We start from the raw sequence: 20,942 nt of genomic DNA, 5'->3' as shown, positions 1-20,942 counted from the left end.
AGTCATACTTACCTACTTTTATTATCTGCTCCCCGGGAGATGCCTGGAGAGCACACACAGGTGGCAACTTTGGGGGGCGGGACAGGATTCCTATGTCATTAGGCCGTCATCGCAAGCACAGCGAATCGCGACTGCCTGCAGTTATGCCGTGATTCCCGGCAATTATCTCTTCATCTTGCCCACTTCACTAGGAAGAGAACGGGATGGGAGAGATCCGGATACTCTTCCGGCAGTGAAAATTCGGGAGCCTCTCACAACTTCCGGGAGAGTAGGTAAGTATGGGATAAATCTAAATAGCAGCCAACTGCAAAGCCTCTTTTACCAGACTGAAAGCTGTAGAGCCGGTTCATTTAAAGAGTATTCCCTTCCGTGTTAGCACAGCAATTGTTTGAGCCACCTAGGAAAAGCCTCTGATAAAATGTCTATAATAGTGAATCCTAGAAAGCACTGTACTGATTAGGCGTCTTCAGAATTTGGCCATTCTTCAACAGGAGGTGTCTAGACAGAGTCCACTTCAATTCCCATGCAGACACTATATGGCCAAGATGGGGTTGATGTATCAAGCGGTGGAAAGAGTAGTGAAGTGGAACAGTGGAGAAGTTGCCCAAAGGAACCAATCAGCTAATGTACTTAATAAATGCTAGCTCAAAGCTTATTGCTTGCTATGTGTAACTTATCCACTGGTCCATTTCCCCACTCGTTTCACTGCTTGATACATCAGGCCCTCAGATGCTCCAGCATTCTCCTAACATGAGCACAATAAGAGAGGGGTGGGGCTTAATCAGGAAGGTGAGGGAGGTTTATAGGTAAAAAATGACATGGACAGCAAGATGGAGAGCAGGTAAAGAAGTTAGAGTCGGCAGTGCTACGAAATTGATCATGAATTGTTCCTGCGCTCACGCCGAGTATGAATTATAAATGATCTGGGACACCACGTGCAACAGCGTAAACATCTGTACCATCGATGCACATCGAGCAATCACGCAGCATGTAAGTCAAGTCTGACCAGCCGCAAAAACTGCAGCTCTCCTCATACTCTCTCATGCTGTGAAAGCAATTGCAATGGCTAAGTTATGCATGCCCTTGAAACGACGTTTAAGCTGTCTGACATGCCTGTGTTTTTCTAACTACCCCCGTTACCTCCCCCAATTGCTGACTACCTGTCACTCACTTTGCAAGTGGTTCCTATGTACTAGAGTAATCACAATACAATCGCTGCGCCTGCGCATAGAAAACAATAGCACCATCTGAGTAAATATCGGCTTTGCGTAAACCTTTGAATCAGGCCCCATGTGTGCGCTATATAAATATCTATTCATAATAGGGATGTGCAGGCTCGGATAGGTTCGAGCTTGCACGTGGAGTTCGGATTTTTCCCTCAAAAAAAACGGAACTCAGAAAGAGGCAAAACGTCATCTTACATGGACGAACATCATCATTCCTGGACAACAGTCCAGGAATGATGATGTTTTGCCTCTTTCTGAGTTCCGTTTTTTTGGAGGGAAAAATCCGAACTCCACGTGCAAACTCGAACCTATCCGAGCCTGCACATCCCTAATTCATAAATAAATAAAATAATAATAATGGACACACACTGGTCCATTATTATTTCTCATTAAAGCATACATTTGCCGTATTACAGCAATAAAGATGAATGTGTATTGCCGCACTCTCCTACATCAACAGGATTTGCATCCCAGATTTCTTCACATTCACATTATTATGAGCAAAACTACTACATATATCATGGTACTAGATTAATAACAATAATAAAAAGTATGCAGAGCAAAAAAGACAGAAGAACAATAGGGAACAAGGCACTGCTATAGTAACAGGTGCAAAACACTCTGCAGCTTGCCGTCACCATAGCAACCGCAAAGCTTCGCTGACAAGCCAACCTAGCTTGATAGGATCAGCTGCTCAGGATCGGCCCCTTGCCGAGCATACGCCTTCCTATTGCTCGAATCCAATGTCAGTCATTCAGCTACAGCTTTCCATTGGACGGCCTTTGGCAGAATACGAGCGCTCATGGCAGCTGTACAGGAGTAACATTACTAATTTAAACGGCTGCCTGAAGTTGTGATAGTTTCGTCGCCGGCAGTGTAGGTACTGTAGTTACTTTACTCCCTTATAACGCTTCTTGTGTAAGTATACGCTCATATCTGTAAGTTAGACAATAGTTTGTCATCAAATAAACGCTAAATAGGCGAAAGAGTCATTTATTAATGTAAACGTGTCGCATGTGATTTGTGTATGTTCATTTACAGTGTCCATGGCGGCTGCAGGCGGTGGAGAGGTGTATCCGGCCTTATGGGGCTGCAGTCCTGCATTAGACCTTCAGATGCATTGTGAGTGTGACCTGGAGCTTAATAACAAACCAGACCCTTAATGGGCCACACACTATAGCATAGCGACCCAGTGTTTGTCCAACTCTGTCCTCAAGGAACATTAACTGTCCAGGTTTTAAGGATGTCCATATTTAAGCCCAGATGAATGAATTCGTATCCATGTCAGCTAGATTTAACCATATATGCTCAAGAATGGATATCCCTGAAACCTAGTCTGCTAGGATGAAATTCTATTTCTGGTGATGTGCCATCGAGCATAGCACATATTTTAAAACACCGATATGGGGAGCAAAGAAAAAGTTGCGAGGTAGCTGGATGCGGTTTGCCATTCTGGAATGGCACATTCTGTCCTTGGCGTTGAATTGCTTTCTTCCCTTTGTGTGTCTTGAGAGCTAGCAAGTTGAATCTATGATCTGTGTGTGTATATATTAGCACATGTTGGGCATACTTCCTCTGGGTTATGTGAATAACTGGTGGCCTCTGCAATGACTAAATAGAAAAATTCTGTGCAGCGGCAGCACTGAGAGAGAGAGAGAGGGAAAAAAATAAATATATATATATATATATATATATATATTAGCATCCCTTTTAAACCGAGACACATGAATTACACAGTTTCTGTGGCTGATTAAAGCCAGTTGAAATGCAGACTTGAAGTCAGCCCCAGCCACAGAACCTGTGTAATTCATGTACAGTATCTTCGTTTAAAGGGATAGTATGGTAAGCCTATTTATGTCTGTTCCCTGAATTTTATTTGCTGAACACGAAGCACATGGCTAATACACCTGTGTAAATGTATTTGATTAATTGTTTGACAAGTGTTAATTGGATACACATCTTTCCCCTTATGGGCTGTGCAGACAAGCAGATAATGGAACATTTAGTAAGCGTTTAATCGTGCTGCGTACAATACAGAATATGATGTGAGCTATCTGCCCTGGTTACAGAGTAGGTATTGGTTTTAAAAGACATGTGAGAATATACCTGCTAAACTCATGTTTAGTTGCCAGCTGGCATGTGGTAGGGGAATAATCCCAAATACCATAAAATAGGAATTGCATATTGCAGTAACAGTGTGACTATTGATGCAAATACATTTGATTGATTTTTAGTCTATCATTTTTCTGTTCCATTTTGGTTATTATTGCATTGACATTCAAATTGTTCCGAACATTCAACTTTAATAAATAACCTTTATTTATACCACATTAGTGCCTGGGACACTATAGGTATTGGGTTGTTGTTCCCTGTAATCTTCTCATCTGTTCCGTGGACTAATGCTGGTAGCTGTGGAGCAGCATTTGAGACTGACCTGTGATTTATAAAGCTGTCCCTCTTCATGGAATAAGTTTTCTCATTGTGGGTTCAGTCTGTAACAGGACCTCTTACTAAATGCTCGTTAGCTGTTCCTGTGTATGATCTCTTATGCTGGCCATATACCTACCCAATATTGGGCCGATTCCCCGATTTTCGTCACGCCGTACAATGGATCGTGTGGAAATCGTGTGGTGGTTTTTGTTTTTTTTTATGTAGGATGCGATGCGCGCTCCCGCAGCCGTCAAAACGTATCGTGTGATCAGCTGTGCAGTCCATCTTCTCCATCGTGTTTGTTTGCTGATCATGCTGTTTTTTTCAGCATGCGATGCATCGTGTGTCTGAGAGGCTTCATTTGTTAAAAAAAAAAAAAATTGCACGCACGGGGAGATCCGTGATGCATGCTTCTGTCTGTATTAAAATAAGAGCAACCAGCCTCGGGCTTTAAGGAACATAGTGCTGGTTGGGCAACATACGGGGGACAAACGACGTAGGGGTCCACCGTATGCAAGCACAACCAGCACCGGGCTAGTCAGAACCAGTCCTGGTTGCCAAAATATGGGGGACAAATGATGTAGGGGTCCCCTGCATTCTGCGCAACCAGCACTGGGCTCTGATCCGGTCCTGGTTCTGGAAATACAGGGGAAAAAAATTAGTAGTTTCCCCTGTAATTTCCAGCACCAGACTTTTTCTACTGGGGGGCTGCCTCAGCCAGGGGAGCCCTTTCACCAGGCCCCCCAGCTGCAGCATCAGCCCTGACCGCTAGTCATCTCAGGCTGGGGATCCTTGGAGAGCTGGGGACAACCCCAAAAAGCTCCCCCCCAGGGCAGCCCAGGCTGATAGCCCGGGTCTATCCCCGCAACCCCTGGTGGTGGGTTGATAGTGTATAGGTGCTGTGTAAAAATAGATGTGTAACATTGTCTTTACAAGTAGAACTGCAGGTCCCAGCAAGCCTCCCCTGCATGCTGGTACTTTGAGAACCACAAGTACCAGCATGCGGGGCATTAAGGGCCTGCTGGGACCTGCAGTTCTACTTGTAAAGACAATGTTACACATCTAATTTTACACAACTCCTATACACTATCAACCCGACACCAGGGGTGGCGGGGATAGCCCCGGGCTATTGGCCTGGAATGCCCTGGAGGGGGGGGACCCCTTTATTAGGGGGTTCCCAGGGATACCCAGCCTGGGCTGACTAGCGGTCAAGGCTGATGCTGCGGGGCCCGGTGAAAGGGCTCCCCTGGCTGTGGCATTAGCCCTCGCTAGAAAAAGGCCGGTTCTGGAAAATACAGGGGAACCCTACTCATTTTTTTTTTTTTTTTCCCCTGTATTTCCAGAACCAGGACCGGATCAGATGCTGCTGGTTGTGCAGAATACGGGGGACCCCTACGTCATTCATCCCCCGTATTTTGGCAACCAGGGCTGGTTCTGACTAGCCCGGTGCTGGTTGTGCTTACATATGGAGGACCCCTACGTCATTTGTCCCCTGTATGTTGCCCAACCAGCACTGGGTCCCTTAAAGCCCGGGGCTAGTTGCTCTTTGGGGGTGAAATGGGGAGGGGGGTTTCCCACAGATGCATGGATGGTTCTCACTGAACCATCCCTGCATCTGTGCTTATTTTATTACAGGCAGATGCATGCATCACCTATATCCCCGTGCGTGCATCAGTTTTTATTTTTATTTTAAACAAGTGAAGACGCTCACACGACAGACGTACTTTGCATCGTATAGTGATATCGTATGTACATCGTGTGGCCGGGGCTGCCGGGGAGTTGAAGGGAACACGGCACGTTGAGTCTCATCGGCTCTCATCGTGCAGGTGTATGGCTAGCATTAGGCAGTGTGAATAACATTGTAACCACAACTACTGTAGGACATCATGGTTTACAAGTACTTCTCATTTAGGTCTTCAGAATACCCTTCAGCACTTATCTACTTCTGATGATATCCCTGAGCTGAATATTCTGCTGGTGGGGTGTGGGGATGGCAGACATCTTCTCAAAACAATCAGTCAGGCCCGTCGCTGGCCTCAGCGAAGACTAAATGTTGGTATCTAATCAAAACAATTTAAAAACCATTCTATAAAGTTTTTTTTAACATTTCGTTAGTCAATTTAATGTATCCTATTCCAAGCATTTCAAGGAAGTTTTTTTTTTTTTTTTTTTTCCCCCCCAACATCTCCACTCCTTAAAACGCACACTTTAGTAACTACCTGAAAACCCCTTCATTGCAAAATGTTGTTTATTCACTGCACAATTAAGTACTATACTGTGGTTTTCACCATCCGAGCCATGTTTTAGTATGCACGTTACACATTTTTATTGTACACTCAGAGCTGTTTCTCCCAAAAGGGAAAGTGAGAACCTTGATCTAGATTGCACAATCCTAGAGGTAGCTGCCCCCTCCATCCACACTCCTGCCCCAAAATGCCTCTGCAACCCTCCCTTTAGCACTTATGTGCTATTTATTAATTGACTGTAGAAGGAGCATAGGCCAACTTTAGTCTCCTGCATTGCTTCCTGTAGTTACTGCGGTACAGTGACTACCGTGTAAAGCTGGGTACACACTGATGCATATTGGCTGTTCTCTTGTATATCTATAGTACATCAACGGGTGCGTACACGCAATATGTCTGTGAACGACGTTGTTCAGACATTATCAAATCGGCCTTGCAGCACAGCAGATAGCATATATATATATATATATGTGTGTGTGTGTGAAATACTACACTATATATGTTTATTTTGGTTCGGTGTGAGCCAATCTTATTTAAGGTTCCTGGTTGCCCTGAAGTTTTGAGTGTACCCCACAGAGAGAGAGACACAGAGAGAGAGAGACACAGAGAGAGAGAGACACAGAGAGAGAGAGACACAGAGAGAGAGAGACACAGAGAGAGAGAGACACAGAGAGAGAGAGACACAGAGAGAGAGAGACACAGAGAGAGAGAGACACAGAGAGAGAGAGACACAGAGAGAGAGAGACACAGAGAGAGAGAGACACAGAGAGAGAGAGACACAGAGAGAGAGAGACACAGAGAGAGAGAGACACAGAGAGAGAGAGACACAGAGAGAGAGACACAGAGAGAGAGACACAGAGAGAGAGACACAGAGACAGATGTGTTTTATATTGGTCACCTGCTGATTGCTCGTAGACATGCTGCAGGGACCCACCGATGAGTGACAGCTCAGCTAGGCGGGCAAACGATTGGTAAGAGTGTATGCACTTACAAATCGTCAGAATGGGTCAGCGGGTTGTCAACCTAGTGTGTACCCAGCTTAACAAGAGTTGCTCCTACAAATGAGTGACAGGTAGGGGGCAGTGTTGAAGTGATACAGTACCTTGAGTGGCAGGAATGGTTAGAGCAAACTGAAATCCATTTTAAATGACTTTGCTTCAACAAGTCTTGTCTGTTATTCTATAAATGTTTTATTTTAAAACCTCTTTTTGCTTTTCTTATTGTACATGTTTAACCTCCTTTTTAGTTCTTCATAATAGAGAGTGACCTGGAGCTGCTGGCTCGACAGATGTTGTTTTTGACTTTAGCACTGGAAGATCCAGAACAAATGGGGTTACAAGGTAAAATGGAGATGTTAATGTCTAACAAAGTTCATCTGTGGCCAGGTTTTTAAATGTGATACAAAGGTCAGCATCTGTCTCCGCACATTTAGAATATCACTCGCTATTCATTTACATTGTCAGAATGGATTATGAAGAAATGCATGCAACGTTCAATGTTTCCTTTCATGCAATCAATTAATACCACCCACATCAATATTGAAGGACTTCTTTTATTTTTATCTTTCTTGTTCTCTTGTAGAACAAACCTGCTAATAGTTGACATTGGAAAAGGTAGTTTCAGGGGGCTTTTGGTGAAGTTCATTTGCTACTACTTCTTCTAGGAGCCCTGTGAATATCAGAAATAATTACTTTTATTTAAAGAATACTACATTATTTGAATAAGCTTACAATTCAATCTACTGTATAAACCATGAACACCTTTTTAAAGGGTATCTAGCTGACTTGTTGACAGAATGTTGGCTTTAGAATGTCGACATGGTCATTAGGTTGACAACCAATATGTAGACCTGCATTAAGGTCGCAGGGCTGGCAACAGAAATCTTGGGGCCCGGTACACTGATATCTTTGGGACCCCCAACGCCTCCACATTGACCCCTTGGGGGGGGGGGGGGAGGGAGAAGTGTCATTGACAGGGCTTCTGCTGGATGGCTGCTGTGACAGGGATAAAAGATTCGTCTACAGAATCAAGCAGTTTACAAAGTATTAAGTGCTGAGGCCCCAGTTTTTCTGTCCCTGACGCTCAGAGCCCTCCTGACCCTCGGGGCCCCATACAGGTGTCCCCTTTGTCCACCCCCTGTCGATGAGCCTGTAAGGTCGACTAGTTAAAATGTTGACACGTTCAGAATGTCGACATTTACCATGTTACCCCAAAATGTTAATGTGTTTTTTTTTGGTTGGTTAGGCAAAAAAAAAAAACATATGTCGACATGTCTATATATTGGTTGTCTACTTTCTTGTCCAAATGTCATACTAAACCCCTTTTTAAAAGTGCCTTACAATCATTACTAGTCTAAAATAACACAGCTTAAGGCTCATTTTCTTGAACAAAACACATATAGGCATGTGCTTTAAAAATGTGTTCTTCAAATGTTACCTGATGTCAGAATTAGAATCTTGGTGCGGCCTAGTGTGCTCGGCTAAACTATGTGTGATCACAGAAAATATATATATATATATATGTGTGTGTGTGGACTTGGTGCAAGGCGACAATCGTGCTCAGGTACAATACATAAATTAATATATGAATAAAAAAATTTTTTCTGAGTGTATGAAAGAAGGATTTTATGAAATAGTGATAAATTAATTCTCAACAAATGCATAAAACCGTGCTAGTAGTTTTTTATTTATATCTTTGTTCCTTTTAAACTGGTCATAATATGTTATTTAAGTTGGCTTTATAGAAATATATACGAGAATTTACATTTATCCCAGAGGTTGTACTATCTAGCAGTTTTATGCATTTCAGCACTGGCACTTTATTAATATAAGCTTTAAGCGTTATTACTTTCCCTTTGTTTGGAATTAATTTATCACTATTTTATAAAATCCTTCTTTCATTCACTAAGAATTTTTTTTTATTATTCACTTATATATTTAATTTATGTATTGTACCTGAGCACAATTGTCGCCTTGCACCAAGTCCACTTTAAACTTAACTTTTTCTTCATAATAGCAGATTATCACTGCTATTTAAATATTCTTGTGTTGGCTGACACCCATAACCGAGTGGGAGAGTGAATATATGTATATAATTATAATTACTTACCATTATATAAATACTATCCAGGTGGTGCTGTTTTATATATTTATATAATTTTTTTATTATTTGGGATGTGCACGCCGAGTTCGGATTTTTCCCTCCAAAAATCTGGTCTCAGAAAGAGGCAAAATGTCATCTTTCATGGACAAACATCATCATTCCTGGACAAAAGTCCATGGAAGATTATGTTTGTCCATGAAAGTTGATGTTTTGCCTCTTTCTGAGACTATCCGAGCCTGCACATCCTTAAGAGATAATAATAATAATAATAATAAAAAAAATATATATATCTATCTCGCAACAATATGTGTATATGGCATCGGTATACACAATATTCGGTGATTAAATATGTTCAATTCATTCAACACCACCTGTGATAAACTAAGCAACACACTTGCCCAAGGATAATGGACGTCAGCCTTAAGTCAATAATTGAGAGCTAATTATGTAGAAAATATGATTGACATATAGGCGCCTACTTTGCAACAAAGTGCTAGTATATAAAAAGGGACTTAAAAAATTGATGAAAACCTTCAGAACATAAAGTGCTAGTGCAAAATGCTAACTTTTCAGTTAGTATAACGTGCAGAGTGCAATTAATATAAATATAAAAAGTAAAGTGCCATAATGAAATTGATAAAATAGAATTTATTCTATATATCAAAGATTAAAAAGGTAATAAATAAAAATCAATAGGCTACACAAGATAATAATCACATAGAAAGACTGTACATAATTCAATATAATGTGGACATAAGAATAAATAGTTAAAAGGAGTAAATAAATAGGACAAACTATAAGCTTATCTGTATGATAAAGAATTCAGGGTTCATGGGTTAAGAGACAGCTGCCTGCAACGCATTTCGTCCAGGAACTTCTTCAAGGGGATACTGATCTGTAGGGGTATCTGTCCATTTATACCCCTTCTTGAGCTCATTAGGGTTCGTGGTCGCCATTACTTCCGGGTCACTAAAAAATCCAGATTCCTGGATTTTACCAAGAACGGAGCCAGAGTGTGACTCATAGCACTTAGTAATGTTTTGTCCAGTCTCATATACTTTAACGGTTTGGTTTAGAAGGAATCATACAGCTTGACAACAATTGATGTTCAATCCGTGTATACGTGCATTGAACATACGAAAGGAATCTACGCGACAAGGGACTTTTTGGGAATCTCAGTCAAATATCCATAGTTTTTATGTGATCTTATATCTTTTATATTGAACCATAACTATTTTAAATTTCTGGATCAATTTTATCATAAATGTGGTACAGCCATGGGTACTACATTTGCTACCAGCTTTGCTAACTTATTCATGGGGTGCTGGGAGAATAAATATGTATAACCCTTTCAAGACTAATCTTATACTGTACAAAAGATATATAGATGACATTTTAATCATATGGGAAGGTTCTGAGGAGAGTTATAACCTGTTTTTTATTGTATGTCTCAAATAATATGAACTTGAAATTTACTTCCAAATTCAGTACTCAGATGGTGGAGTTTTTAGACTTAGTTTTAAGAGGCGAGGAGGATAAAGTAGTTACAAAAAAACTTTATTAAGGAAGTGGATGCAAACAGCTACCTACATTTTGAAAGCTGCCACTTGAGAAAATGGAAACAGAATATACGACATTCTCAATTTTGCCGAATCAAGCACAACTGTAGCAATTTGAAGACTGGTGATGAACAGATAGAGACATATGCCAACAGGTTTAGAGAGAAAAAATATCCTGAAGAAATGTTGAAGACAGCCATTAGTAAGAAAAGGCTCTGGATAGAAATGGTTTATTAAAATAGAAGACCATAATCAACAAATGGTCCCATTTATCACCACCTATAGTGGCCATGAGAGCCAAATTAGAAAGTCTTTCAACCAGTATTGGAAAATCCTCCTTAAGGATCCCATATTAAAAGATATATTACCACCAAAACCACAACTTGTTTTTAGAAAATCCAGAAATTTAAAGGAGATATTAGCACCAAGTATGCTGAGAGAGAAGAATAAAACACAACCTAGCCTGACCCAAACATGTAAGGGCAGCTATAAATGTGGGCATTGTAACATCTGCAAGTTTTTACACCCAAAAAGAAAAACATTTACTATTCATGATGGATCAAAAGAATATAGTATCAATGACTTTATGAACTGCAATTCAACATCTATTATATATTTATTGGAATGTACGTGTGGCGAGAAGTATGTGGGGAAAATGAAGAGGTCTTTAAAATTAAGAATACAAGAGCACATCAGGAACATCAAAAACAAGATCGAAGGACATGCAGTATCAAAACATTTTATCACAGAGCACAATTCGAACCCAGAGGAGATTAACTTCAAAGCAATAGAACATGTGACATTGGGTGAAAGAGGAAGAGACCTGAGTAACCTGCTGTCAAATGGAGAAATGTATTGGATATTTTAACTCCGTACTATGGCCCCAAAAGGATTCAATGAGTGTTATGAGATGGCTCCCTTCCTATAAAAATCTACATAAAAGAAGGAAGTATGCGATAAGCTATATCTACTATTAAACCATCAAGGGATCATCCAATGTTGTTTGAAATCACTGATAGGCCAAGCTAATACTAGAAGGGGTGACCCCCTGGGAATACTTGGTGTAGTAATTCCTAAGGCTTAGAGAAGATGTATGTAATGAAAAAGGAGGAAGGGGTGATACGGATGGAAGACATTTTGAGGTATTTCAGGTCTCTACAGCCATACCACTGTGCTCATGCCCAATCTCGTCTGATCTTGGAAGCTATGCATGGTTGGGCCTGGTTAGTACTGGGACGGGAGACTTCCCAAGAATACCAGGTGCTGTATGTATAATCCTCTAATGTACACGTACCCATCCAGAAAGGCATACCCATGAAGATCCAAACATACGAAGATCCGGACACATGAAGATATGAAGTACATGAAGTTCCCAGGATGTAGTAACCACTTGGAGAAGTTACTAGATTTTATAAACTCAAATCTATTTGCTCTGATGCAGAAGGACTGCGACTCTTGGAACTCACATACTGTATATAAATGGAGACTACTTCGTTACTAATCACTTACCCATAGAGGCAAGTGTCTATCACTTTATTTAGAACTGGGTTAAATTATATTTTGTTAGTTAGAACTAGCTTAATATTTGTTTGATTACATACACCTTATTAGATGGAGGTTATGAACAGGATTCTTACAAGATTTTTTTCTTTTTTTTTTCTTATGGTGGACATTTCTAACTAATTAGATGAAGTATTAATTTTTTAACACTATAAATTTCTTCTAACATTATTTAAATACCCAACAGTTTTTTTGGGTGATTAACACTCATAAAATAGTGCCAAGCAAAATATTTATTTATTGATTTTTTTTTTTTTATATAGTTACAGAAAGAATATACATTGTGCCTTTTGAGGGCGGAAATAGGACATATGTTGTCAAATCAAGAAGGGCGGAAGCGATTTACGTGATACTAAACCAGTCAAGAAACACCTGTGATTAATGATGCACCCCGGACATTAGAGGACTGAGGGCAGAAACAACTGCACAGGAAAAGGGCGGAAGTGACTTGGACACACAATGGAGGATGGCGCGCCTCAAAGTCCCAGACCTGTACACGTGTGTGGATGTGACGTTGCGGATTTAAGCTGTGGGCGGAAGCACCATAGTGACGAGGAAGGGTGGAAGTAACTCAAGAAGAGGTATAGATGGACAGATACCCCTACAGATCGATATCCCCTTGAAGACCCTGGATGAAACGTGTTGGGAGCAGTGGTCTCTTACCCCATGAACCCTGAATTCTTTATCATACAAATCAGCTTATACTTTGTCCTATTTATTTACTCCTTTAACTATTTATTCTTATCATGTCCACATTATATTGAATTATGTACTGTCTTTCTATGTGATCATTATCTTGTGTAGCCTATTGATTTTTATTTATTACCTTTTTTAATCTTTGATATATAGAATAAATAATATTTTACCAATTTCATTATGGCACTTTTTATATTCATATTAATTACACTCTGTACGTTATACGAACTGAAAAGTTAGCTTTTGCACTAGCACTTTTTATGTTGAGAAGGTTTTCATCAAATTTTAAGTCCCTTTTTATGCACTAGCACTTTGTTGCAAACTAGTCTCCCATATGTCAATCATATTTTCATAGATATATCTATAATGGGTGCGGGTGTGTGGGGTTCACGGGCCCCTGGGTCCAGAGGGGCCCTGCAACGCACACCCTGCACCCATAGCATACTTACCTCTACGGAGTCCCATGTTGGAGCGGAGGTCCGGCGCTCTAAAAATGACTGGAAAATGGCCGCTGCTGACATTTTCCAGTCGTATGCGCAGTTCAGGGAAAATGGCAACCGCGGCCATTTTCCCGGTGATCTGTGTATACTTTAGAGTGCGCCCAGAGTCTATAACTCCGGCGCTGGCCACGCACAGCTCAGTGCGCTGCCGGACAGAGGAGGGGGCCCATTTTGGAGACTGCACATGGGCCCCCTCCTCTCTAGAAACGCCCCTGATATATATAAAATGTTTTCGCGGTCTCCCTGCTGGGGAAATGGTGTTCGTTCAAAAATAATTAGGCAGCTAGGGATACAGAATCAAAATCAAACCACAAATAGTCCGGCGTCCATGCAGGTTAAAACCGTGTGGCAGAATATTGCTTTATTTAGTTTTCTTCTGCTTACCAGTAAGACTTGCCTGTAAGGTCTGATCCTTCTTCCCACCAACTGGTGGTCCGGGGGAGTCCGTGCTGCACCCTCCATCAATGCGGGTGTTTGGTGTACTTAATGCCGATGGTGGCTCTATGTGCCGTAGTCAATTAGCATGGCTCTCCCATGCGTTAAGCACGGCTCTGTATAATCTGCCTTTTGGCAGCACCTTCACTCGTCACTTCCTGGATGCCGGTAATTGGCCTCACTCCTGGCAGTTGTTAAGCATTAGCAACTGCTGTTTTAAACTGCACGGACACCGGACTATTTGCGGTTTGATTCTGTATGAACAAAAATTATTAGAAAAATATAAAGAAGATATTGATAATACTTCATAGTTTTCACTATAAAAATAAGAAAAAATTGAGTATACTGAAGTCTGACAGGAAAGGCTCTGCCTCACCTGACCGCACATCTCTGGTTAATGTAGTCAGGTCCCTGTTGATGCATGAATCTGAAGTTTTTCATGGATTTGTGTGTTCACACCCATTAACCCATGTTAATTTAACGGGTGTTAACAAAGATATCTGGTGAATAGGGAACCTAAGTGAATAGCCTCAGACGATCAAGCTCGAGGCTACCACTTTTTCACCCATGAAAACTTTTCATGGCTAATTGAATTCCCACTATGACAGATTCGGTCATATTTAGAACTGCATATAGGTGATTTATCTCCAGCCCTGTGGTTAAGTCCATGCCATGAAGCATTCTTGTCTTGTATCATCAAGGCTTATTCTTTCCTTTCTTTGCAGAGAAGTGTGAAATGTTTCTTGAGCTTTTTGGAAACAGCCTAATCCGTAGTAAGACCGCAGCTTACCTGCAGGAGAAGTGTGTACTGTTCATCCGTTTTGTCACAGATCCCGAGTACCAGCAGAGTATCCTCCCGCTGTTGAATTTGCATTTTATCAAGGTATTTTCATTCTAAATATACAGTCTATATACAGTACTCCCATTGGCAGGATCAGGGCTGGCTCCAGGGTTCGGAGCACCTTGTGCCGGCCCTCGAGAAGGCGCCCTAACATCGTACGCGTCCAAATTTGGGTTTGTGGCCTAATTACCATATGCCACGCCCCCAATTGACATTATTTGGAGGTGTGCCCGCATGGCACGCCTCCATATAACGTCAGGCTGGTGGTAAAGCCCAGCCCTCCGTCACTGGCTGGGCTTCCCCCAGCCCTCTCCCGTCAGTGAATGGTTGCCGCGCGCGGCATCCATTCACACTCCGGGGGTCCGGCACAGCTGCGGCGGTGGGGGTCCCCCAACCTCCCGATTTGAGCACCCGCGGGCCACTTCGGCCCGTGGGTGGAACAGTGGGACAGTACTGTCCCGCTGAAATCGCACTGGTCGAACACCCCTAGAGCCGGTCTTGGGCAGGATAAATCTGTGAACTGTTGCACTTGGCAGATGCAGTATTTAATGCTGCCCATCCACTTAATGATACGGGGGATGACGGCACGATTACGATGCCGTCGTCTCCCGTGGGGTGAACTGCATACGCTGAGCGTTCAGACGTTCAGTGTATGCAGATCAATCATCCCCGAACATGGCAACCTGACGGCGGTCGTCAGGTTGACAGTCATGTTCGGGCGATGATTGATGTTAAAAATGACCAGCGGGCGCGCGCATCGCTGGTCGTTTTTAACCTTTTACTGCCCGATTTGCGGGCGATTACCACACGATGGTACCGTCGTTATCGCTCATTCACTAGGTTTAATCGCCTAGTGGATGGGCAGCTTAAGCCTAATCAAGGCACAGGTTGTGACCTCTGGTTATTGGTGAGACTTTTGTACGCTGCGGCACCCAGAGGTCCAGCCATTACTCTATTACAGGGCCCCCATTGCTTAGACTAAACTCACCCACTAGTTTCTGTGAAGGTACTTTGTGAATACAGTACAGACACAAAATGTTAGATTCAAAAGCCAAGATCTAGATATATCTCTGTATTGAATGAGCTTCTTTTTAACGTCTGTTTTTGCCTGAAAATGCGTCTTCATGAGACTGCACTGATTCATTTCATATGCGTCACTTATATCTGTGTGCTCATGGGTCTAAATCTGTATATCCACTGCAAGGATGTACCATAGCTGCCGCAGCTTTTTCCACGCTTCATGTACAGAGTCGGTTGCACACAGACCTACAAATGTTGCATCTCTGATTAATCTGTGCAGTCTAGTGAAGCTTTTTGTCGCATCCGATTGTGACTAAGAATTTGTGGGCATAAAATATGCGGAAAAGAGGCTTGGCGCAAGTCAAGTTGCATAGTACCTGGCAGCTCGCTTGTGCCACATGGCGTATTGAGGCTTCGGTGTATGAGGGCACATCTTCTCATTGTGTTATCAAAGATCAGTCCACTGGCAGACCTGGCATATACATTGTCAGACCCGTTGCATACATTTACTGGGGAACCCATTGTTACCCAAGTTATATAATGTCTTGGCTGTGTGCTATGCTCCTATGGTTATTGATCCTTTTTTTGCTATGTGTGTAAACAGAATGGTAGCTTTCATGGATATATAGTAATTAATGCAAAGTTTGTTGATCTTTGCCGAATAACCCAATTCATGTGTTCTGCTGTTTTATATATATACTGTATTCTATCCAGAACAAAACTACTGCCTATCCTTTTTAGCGTTCGGTTAATGACCTCTATACTCCACTTAGAGTAATGAACCTATAATGAGGCGAGTTCAGGCAGTAAGTAGCATTTGTAGACCCATCATGGATCCAATCGTTTTTAAAAGGCTTTTTTTTTTTTTTTTTGTTTAAGCCCCAGAACCCTGCACATGTAGACACTATGGTGCTGACTTGGTTAGCTGTGAATTAGGTCCCGTGTGTACTTTCTGCAGCCAGGACTTTTTAGTTATTAGAAAATGACATTAACAGAACATTTGAGTGAATCTGCAAACTAAAATCTGATATTTCCCACTTTCAAAGTTGTTTTAATGTTACAATGGCAGAAAATATGGCCTGATTCAGAGCTGGGTGCTAATGCGATCGCAGCTGAGTTTTCGTACGAAATGCAGCTGTGACAATATGCTAATGTCTGCAAAGAGAGGCCCAGCATAGGGACGCCCACTGCTGCCTTCTTACCTGCGTGCGACGACTTATACCTGCATAAATATTGGTAACATTGACACACACAGTGGCCATCTCTCCCTCGCGGCAGGCCTGACCAGCCTCCGATTCGGCAGCTCTCCTGATAAGCAGAGCTGCATAGGAGATCACAAGGGCTAAGTTATGTACACCCATGAAACGGCGTTCAAACGGTCAGACGCCTGCGTTTTTATTGCCACCCCGCAAACGCTGACTACCTGTCACTCACTCTGAGATGATTCCTCTGTGTGTGTGTGTGTGTGTGTGTGTGTGTGTGTTTGTGATCGCAGTGAGATCGCTGCGCACACACAGTGGGGCTTTTTAAATCATGTGCTATGACAATCTCTCGATTTCCCTGCGTATTCGCCATTGCTCCCTTCTCTGAATCGGGCCCATAGTGCAGAACCTCTGGTATGCAGTTCGTAATGAATTATGTATTTAAAGGTGTTTAAATAGTTACATATGACCAATTAGGATAATGTTTAATATTTTTGCTGAGAGAGGAACATCTACTATATAAAAGCGAAAAATTTTTCTTTCTGTCTTTCTATACAAATCCACAGTTTACAAGCCAAGATCGTGAAATTTTACATAAGTGTATTAAAACACGGTCGAGGCAACTAAAAAAAATTGAAATCGAAATTAATTACTGTTAATTTTTAATTAAAGAACACAGTTTTTGCTGGACGCTCATTGTGGGGCCTTGCACTCAGTACTGCTGTCTGCTGCCTCCAGTGGTGATATATAAGAACTTTCTTATCCCTACTATTTATACTATTTCTGTACTTCTGTCTAGGGATGGACATCGAAAGCCCACCATCATATGATTGCAGTGCTTCCACCATTGAATCTTTCAATGCGATGGTAAGTAACCATCGCATAAAAAGCATTCAATGGTAAAAACTATTTATATGAATAGTAAAGGGGCGGGGTTGGGGGAGGGGCTCACACACAAAGCGGCATTAAAAAAAAAAAAAAAACACCTAGGCAATGCAGGCAGAGCTGACTGAGGACGAGGAGAATGAGACACTGTCACTGCCACGCTGCTGCTGTGGGCACTTAAAGGAACAATAAAGTGAAGTCTAAAAACATTATTACATATACTTATAACACACAGAAAAGGAACCTCTTACAGCACCAGCAAAGAAATCACTCCCCATCTCTGCTGGTATAAACGTTGTTAGCTGTCACTCTGTGTCTCTGTGAGTGACAGCTGCTGCTGGGCTGCACACTGATTGGCTCTCACAGTCTCAGAGATCCAGCAGAAAGGGGAGGGAGGGCCAGGTCTGAGGCAGTGAGAGACTGCCTCTAACGATCCCAGCAGCATGAGCCAGAAAGGTTATCAGAGGCAGAGACTCAGCACACAGCAGCCATGGGAGGCATAGCTTATAGGATTTAAAGAAAAGAAGCCACCATTGAAACACCATTGAATGATTACCATTCGATGGCAGCAAACATTGGAATGCTGCCATCGAATGGTAAAAACACTAACATCGAAAGATTAACATTGATGGTCTGCAAACATCGACCATCGAGGTCCATCCCTACTACTGTCCTTCTGTCTTTCTATACAAATCCAAAGTTTACAAGCCAAGATCGTGAAATTATACATATGAGCGTATTAAAACACGGCAGAGGCAAATTAAAAAAAAATTACATTTATTGTTAATTTTTAATTAACTTAAAACCTCAATTTTTGCTGTACGCTCATTGTGGGGCCTCACTGCATATGGGTAGGGCCTTCGGAGCAAGCCTTTTGTGTTGTCTATGTTTTGTCATGATCTTAATGTTTATTATCGCAGAGAGCTTTAGCAGGCTTTGCCAGCATTCTCAGGTCTCTGACTATACCAAATTACACAACAACATTCACTTCTTTCTTCCAACTGTGTGAAAATGATGACTTTGCAAGGACCCTGCTGTACTGTGAGCTGCCAAAATGTTACACATGGAATGCTTCTTCAAAAGTTTTTCTGCGCAGAAAACTGAGTCGCTGTAGATGGTCATCCTGAGCAACAGAAGCTCTTGGCCGTGTTTACACTGTACATCCGACAAATTTTGTATGCTTCTATCCGAAGTTTGCTTGACACCGTTACAGGTGCTACTTCCTTCGAAGACCTTAGGACTGTTGATGGAGAAGTTTGTCACACTTTTCGTGAGGCCTGCCTAAGGAGAGGTTTGTTAGAGGATGATGTGTAAACAAACATTCTTAAAATTCCGGGCAACGCCAGGTACTCCAGCTAGTAAAAACATAAAATACAAAATTCTGAATATAGCATTTGTATAAGAAGATTTGGTCGTCAAAGTTTCCTATACAAGCCTATTACAGTTTACCTTGTAAAGGTTTGGTAATGTCTGAGAAGGGAAATACTTCAAAGGCTAAACCTGGAGGAGGGAAGTCCAGTTGTTAGGCTAAATTACCTTCTGGGGACACGCATGCTCGATGTGCTGCTTGCAAGGAGGCATGTGGTCCGTTACTGGTTGAGGAGACCTCTGCCGGTCCGGTGGAGGAAGCAGCCTGAGTTGGGTCCTCTTCCCTTTCCGTAGTTCGGTTATGAGAGAGGAATTGTCTAACTTTGTATCTACTTTGATTCGCAACAGGGTGTAGCCAAGGTAGAACAAGGTCATATCCTATTAAACACTCATTCTCCATGGTGGTCTGGGGCTTTAGGGCCTGCAGAGGTTCCATCCTGGGCCAAATCAATAGAAAGGACTGCTTTAGGGTTAGAAAGGACGTCCTCTTCACTAGAGCAATTTTGTTATCCTCAGCCGGGCCTAAGTTACGCGATTGACAGTTTTTGGGGCAGGTGTCTTGTTTTCTCAGAATTTGATATTTCCTCTGAGGATGAAGGACAGATTGAAGATTCTGAGGTAGAGGATTCTGTTTTCTTTATAGAAGAAGGATTTAGTGTCCAGGGAGTGGAAAATTAAAGCAGTCAGTCAGGTTCTTCACCTAGAGGATAGTGATAATCAGTATCATTTATTCAATGATGTGTTCAGGACAAAAAAAATAAAGAAAAGGCAGGTTTCCATCCATGTACCCTATTTCAGATAATGATATTGTGTATAGAGCACAGTCACCTTAGGGGTATATATACTAAATTGAGAGGTTTTTTTAGAAGTGGAGATGTTGCCCATAGCAACCAATCAGATTCTACTTAACATTTAACTAGCACGTTATAGAAGATAATAGCTAGAATCTGGTTGCTATGGGCAACATCTCCACTTCTAAAAAAAAAAAAAAACAACCTCTCACCTTAGTAAATTTAGCCCCTAGAGTAGCAAGATTATCTAATGCTATGGGTTTCCCTATTCCTGGTGGAGCAATTCTTAAAGAGAGCTCTCACTGTAAAGGTGCCTACACACTTGGTGATATTTTACCCGATCTGGCCGATTCAGACGCATTGGAGCGACAGATCATGTAAAATATGCCCAAATCGTGAGTCCACACTCACATTGACGATGCGATGCACGTCCCCGCTGATCGCACATCGCATCTTCAGATCTGATGTGCTGTAGGGCAGATCTGCCAATCTGGGACATGATGCACAGGAAAAAGTCTGGATGCACAATAGATCGTTTGTAAATTGTACCCTTTATACATCAAATCTTGTGCAGAGCTGCCAGGGATCCAGTCAGACAGCCCAAGGTCCCAGTTGTTGTTTATGACAGAGCAACTCAAAGTGGGAGCAGATTACTTGGGAGAAGCCACTTTGTTGGCATCTTTGATTCTGTCAAAGATTTTCAGGTCTAGCAGTGGTGGCTAGACGAGTGTTGTGGTTAAAATTGTGGGATGTGTATTTAGAGACTGAGTAGTTTTTAGAAGATTTGCCTATTCAGGGTAGATTTTTGTTTGGTCCCGAATTAAATAAAAGAATTTCGGAAGTCACAGGTGGGAAAACTTGTTGTTTGTTTTTTTTTTTTTTTTTTTTTCTTACCATTCGGAAGAGGATTGAAGACTAAAAGTTTAAATTTATGACCATCTTTTAAACGGCAGCCTGCCCAGTCCTTTCGGTCAAGGGGTAAGTTATCTGCGATCCAAGGCTTCAGTTATAAGTGAAGACAAACTAGGACAATTAAAGGAGCAAGGAAAGCTGGTATCAAAGTTCCAGGATAAGTCAGCATGAG

At 41.9% G+C, this 20,942-nt stretch overlaps 1 protein-coding gene and 1 pseudogene across 3 annotated transcripts in view; both read left to right on the top strand.

The window, feature by feature from the left end:
• The first annotated feature begins 2,018 nt into the window (after positions 1-2,018).
• Positions 2,019-20,942, top strand: part of DNAAF3 (dynein axonemal assembly factor 3) — a 48,780-nt gene continuing 29,856 nt past the window's right edge. For 2 of the 3 annotated variants that reach the window (XM_088451006.1, XM_088451003.1), the window contains exons 1-5: positions 2,039-2,144; positions 2,268-2,348; positions 5,569-5,708; positions 7,146-7,239; positions 14,477-14,634. In XM_088451006.1, coding sequence (XP_088307132.1) covers positions 2,273-2,348; positions 5,569-5,708; positions 7,146-7,239; positions 14,477-14,634 — 468 coding nt within the window. In that variant the 5' untranslated portion in view covers positions 2,039-2,144; positions 2,268-2,272. Of the gene's footprint in view, positions 2,145-2,267; positions 2,349-5,568; positions 5,709-7,145; positions 7,240-14,476; positions 14,635-20,942 lie in introns of all 3 variants that reach the window. The other variant, XM_088451004.1, reaches the window with a different exon arrangement.
• Positions 11,714-11,832, top strand: LOC148501089 (5S ribosomal RNA; annotated as a pseudogene).

Source organism: Taudactylus pleione, unplaced genomic scaffold (genome assembly GCF_031769625.1).
Source record: "Taudactylus pleione unplaced genomic scaffold, aTauple2 ptg000535l, whole genome shotgun sequence".
Lineage (NCBI taxonomy): Eukaryota > Metazoa > Chordata > Amphibia > Anura > Myobatrachidae > Taudactylus > Taudactylus pleione.
This window is presented reverse-complemented; position numbering and strand designations above follow the sequence as displayed.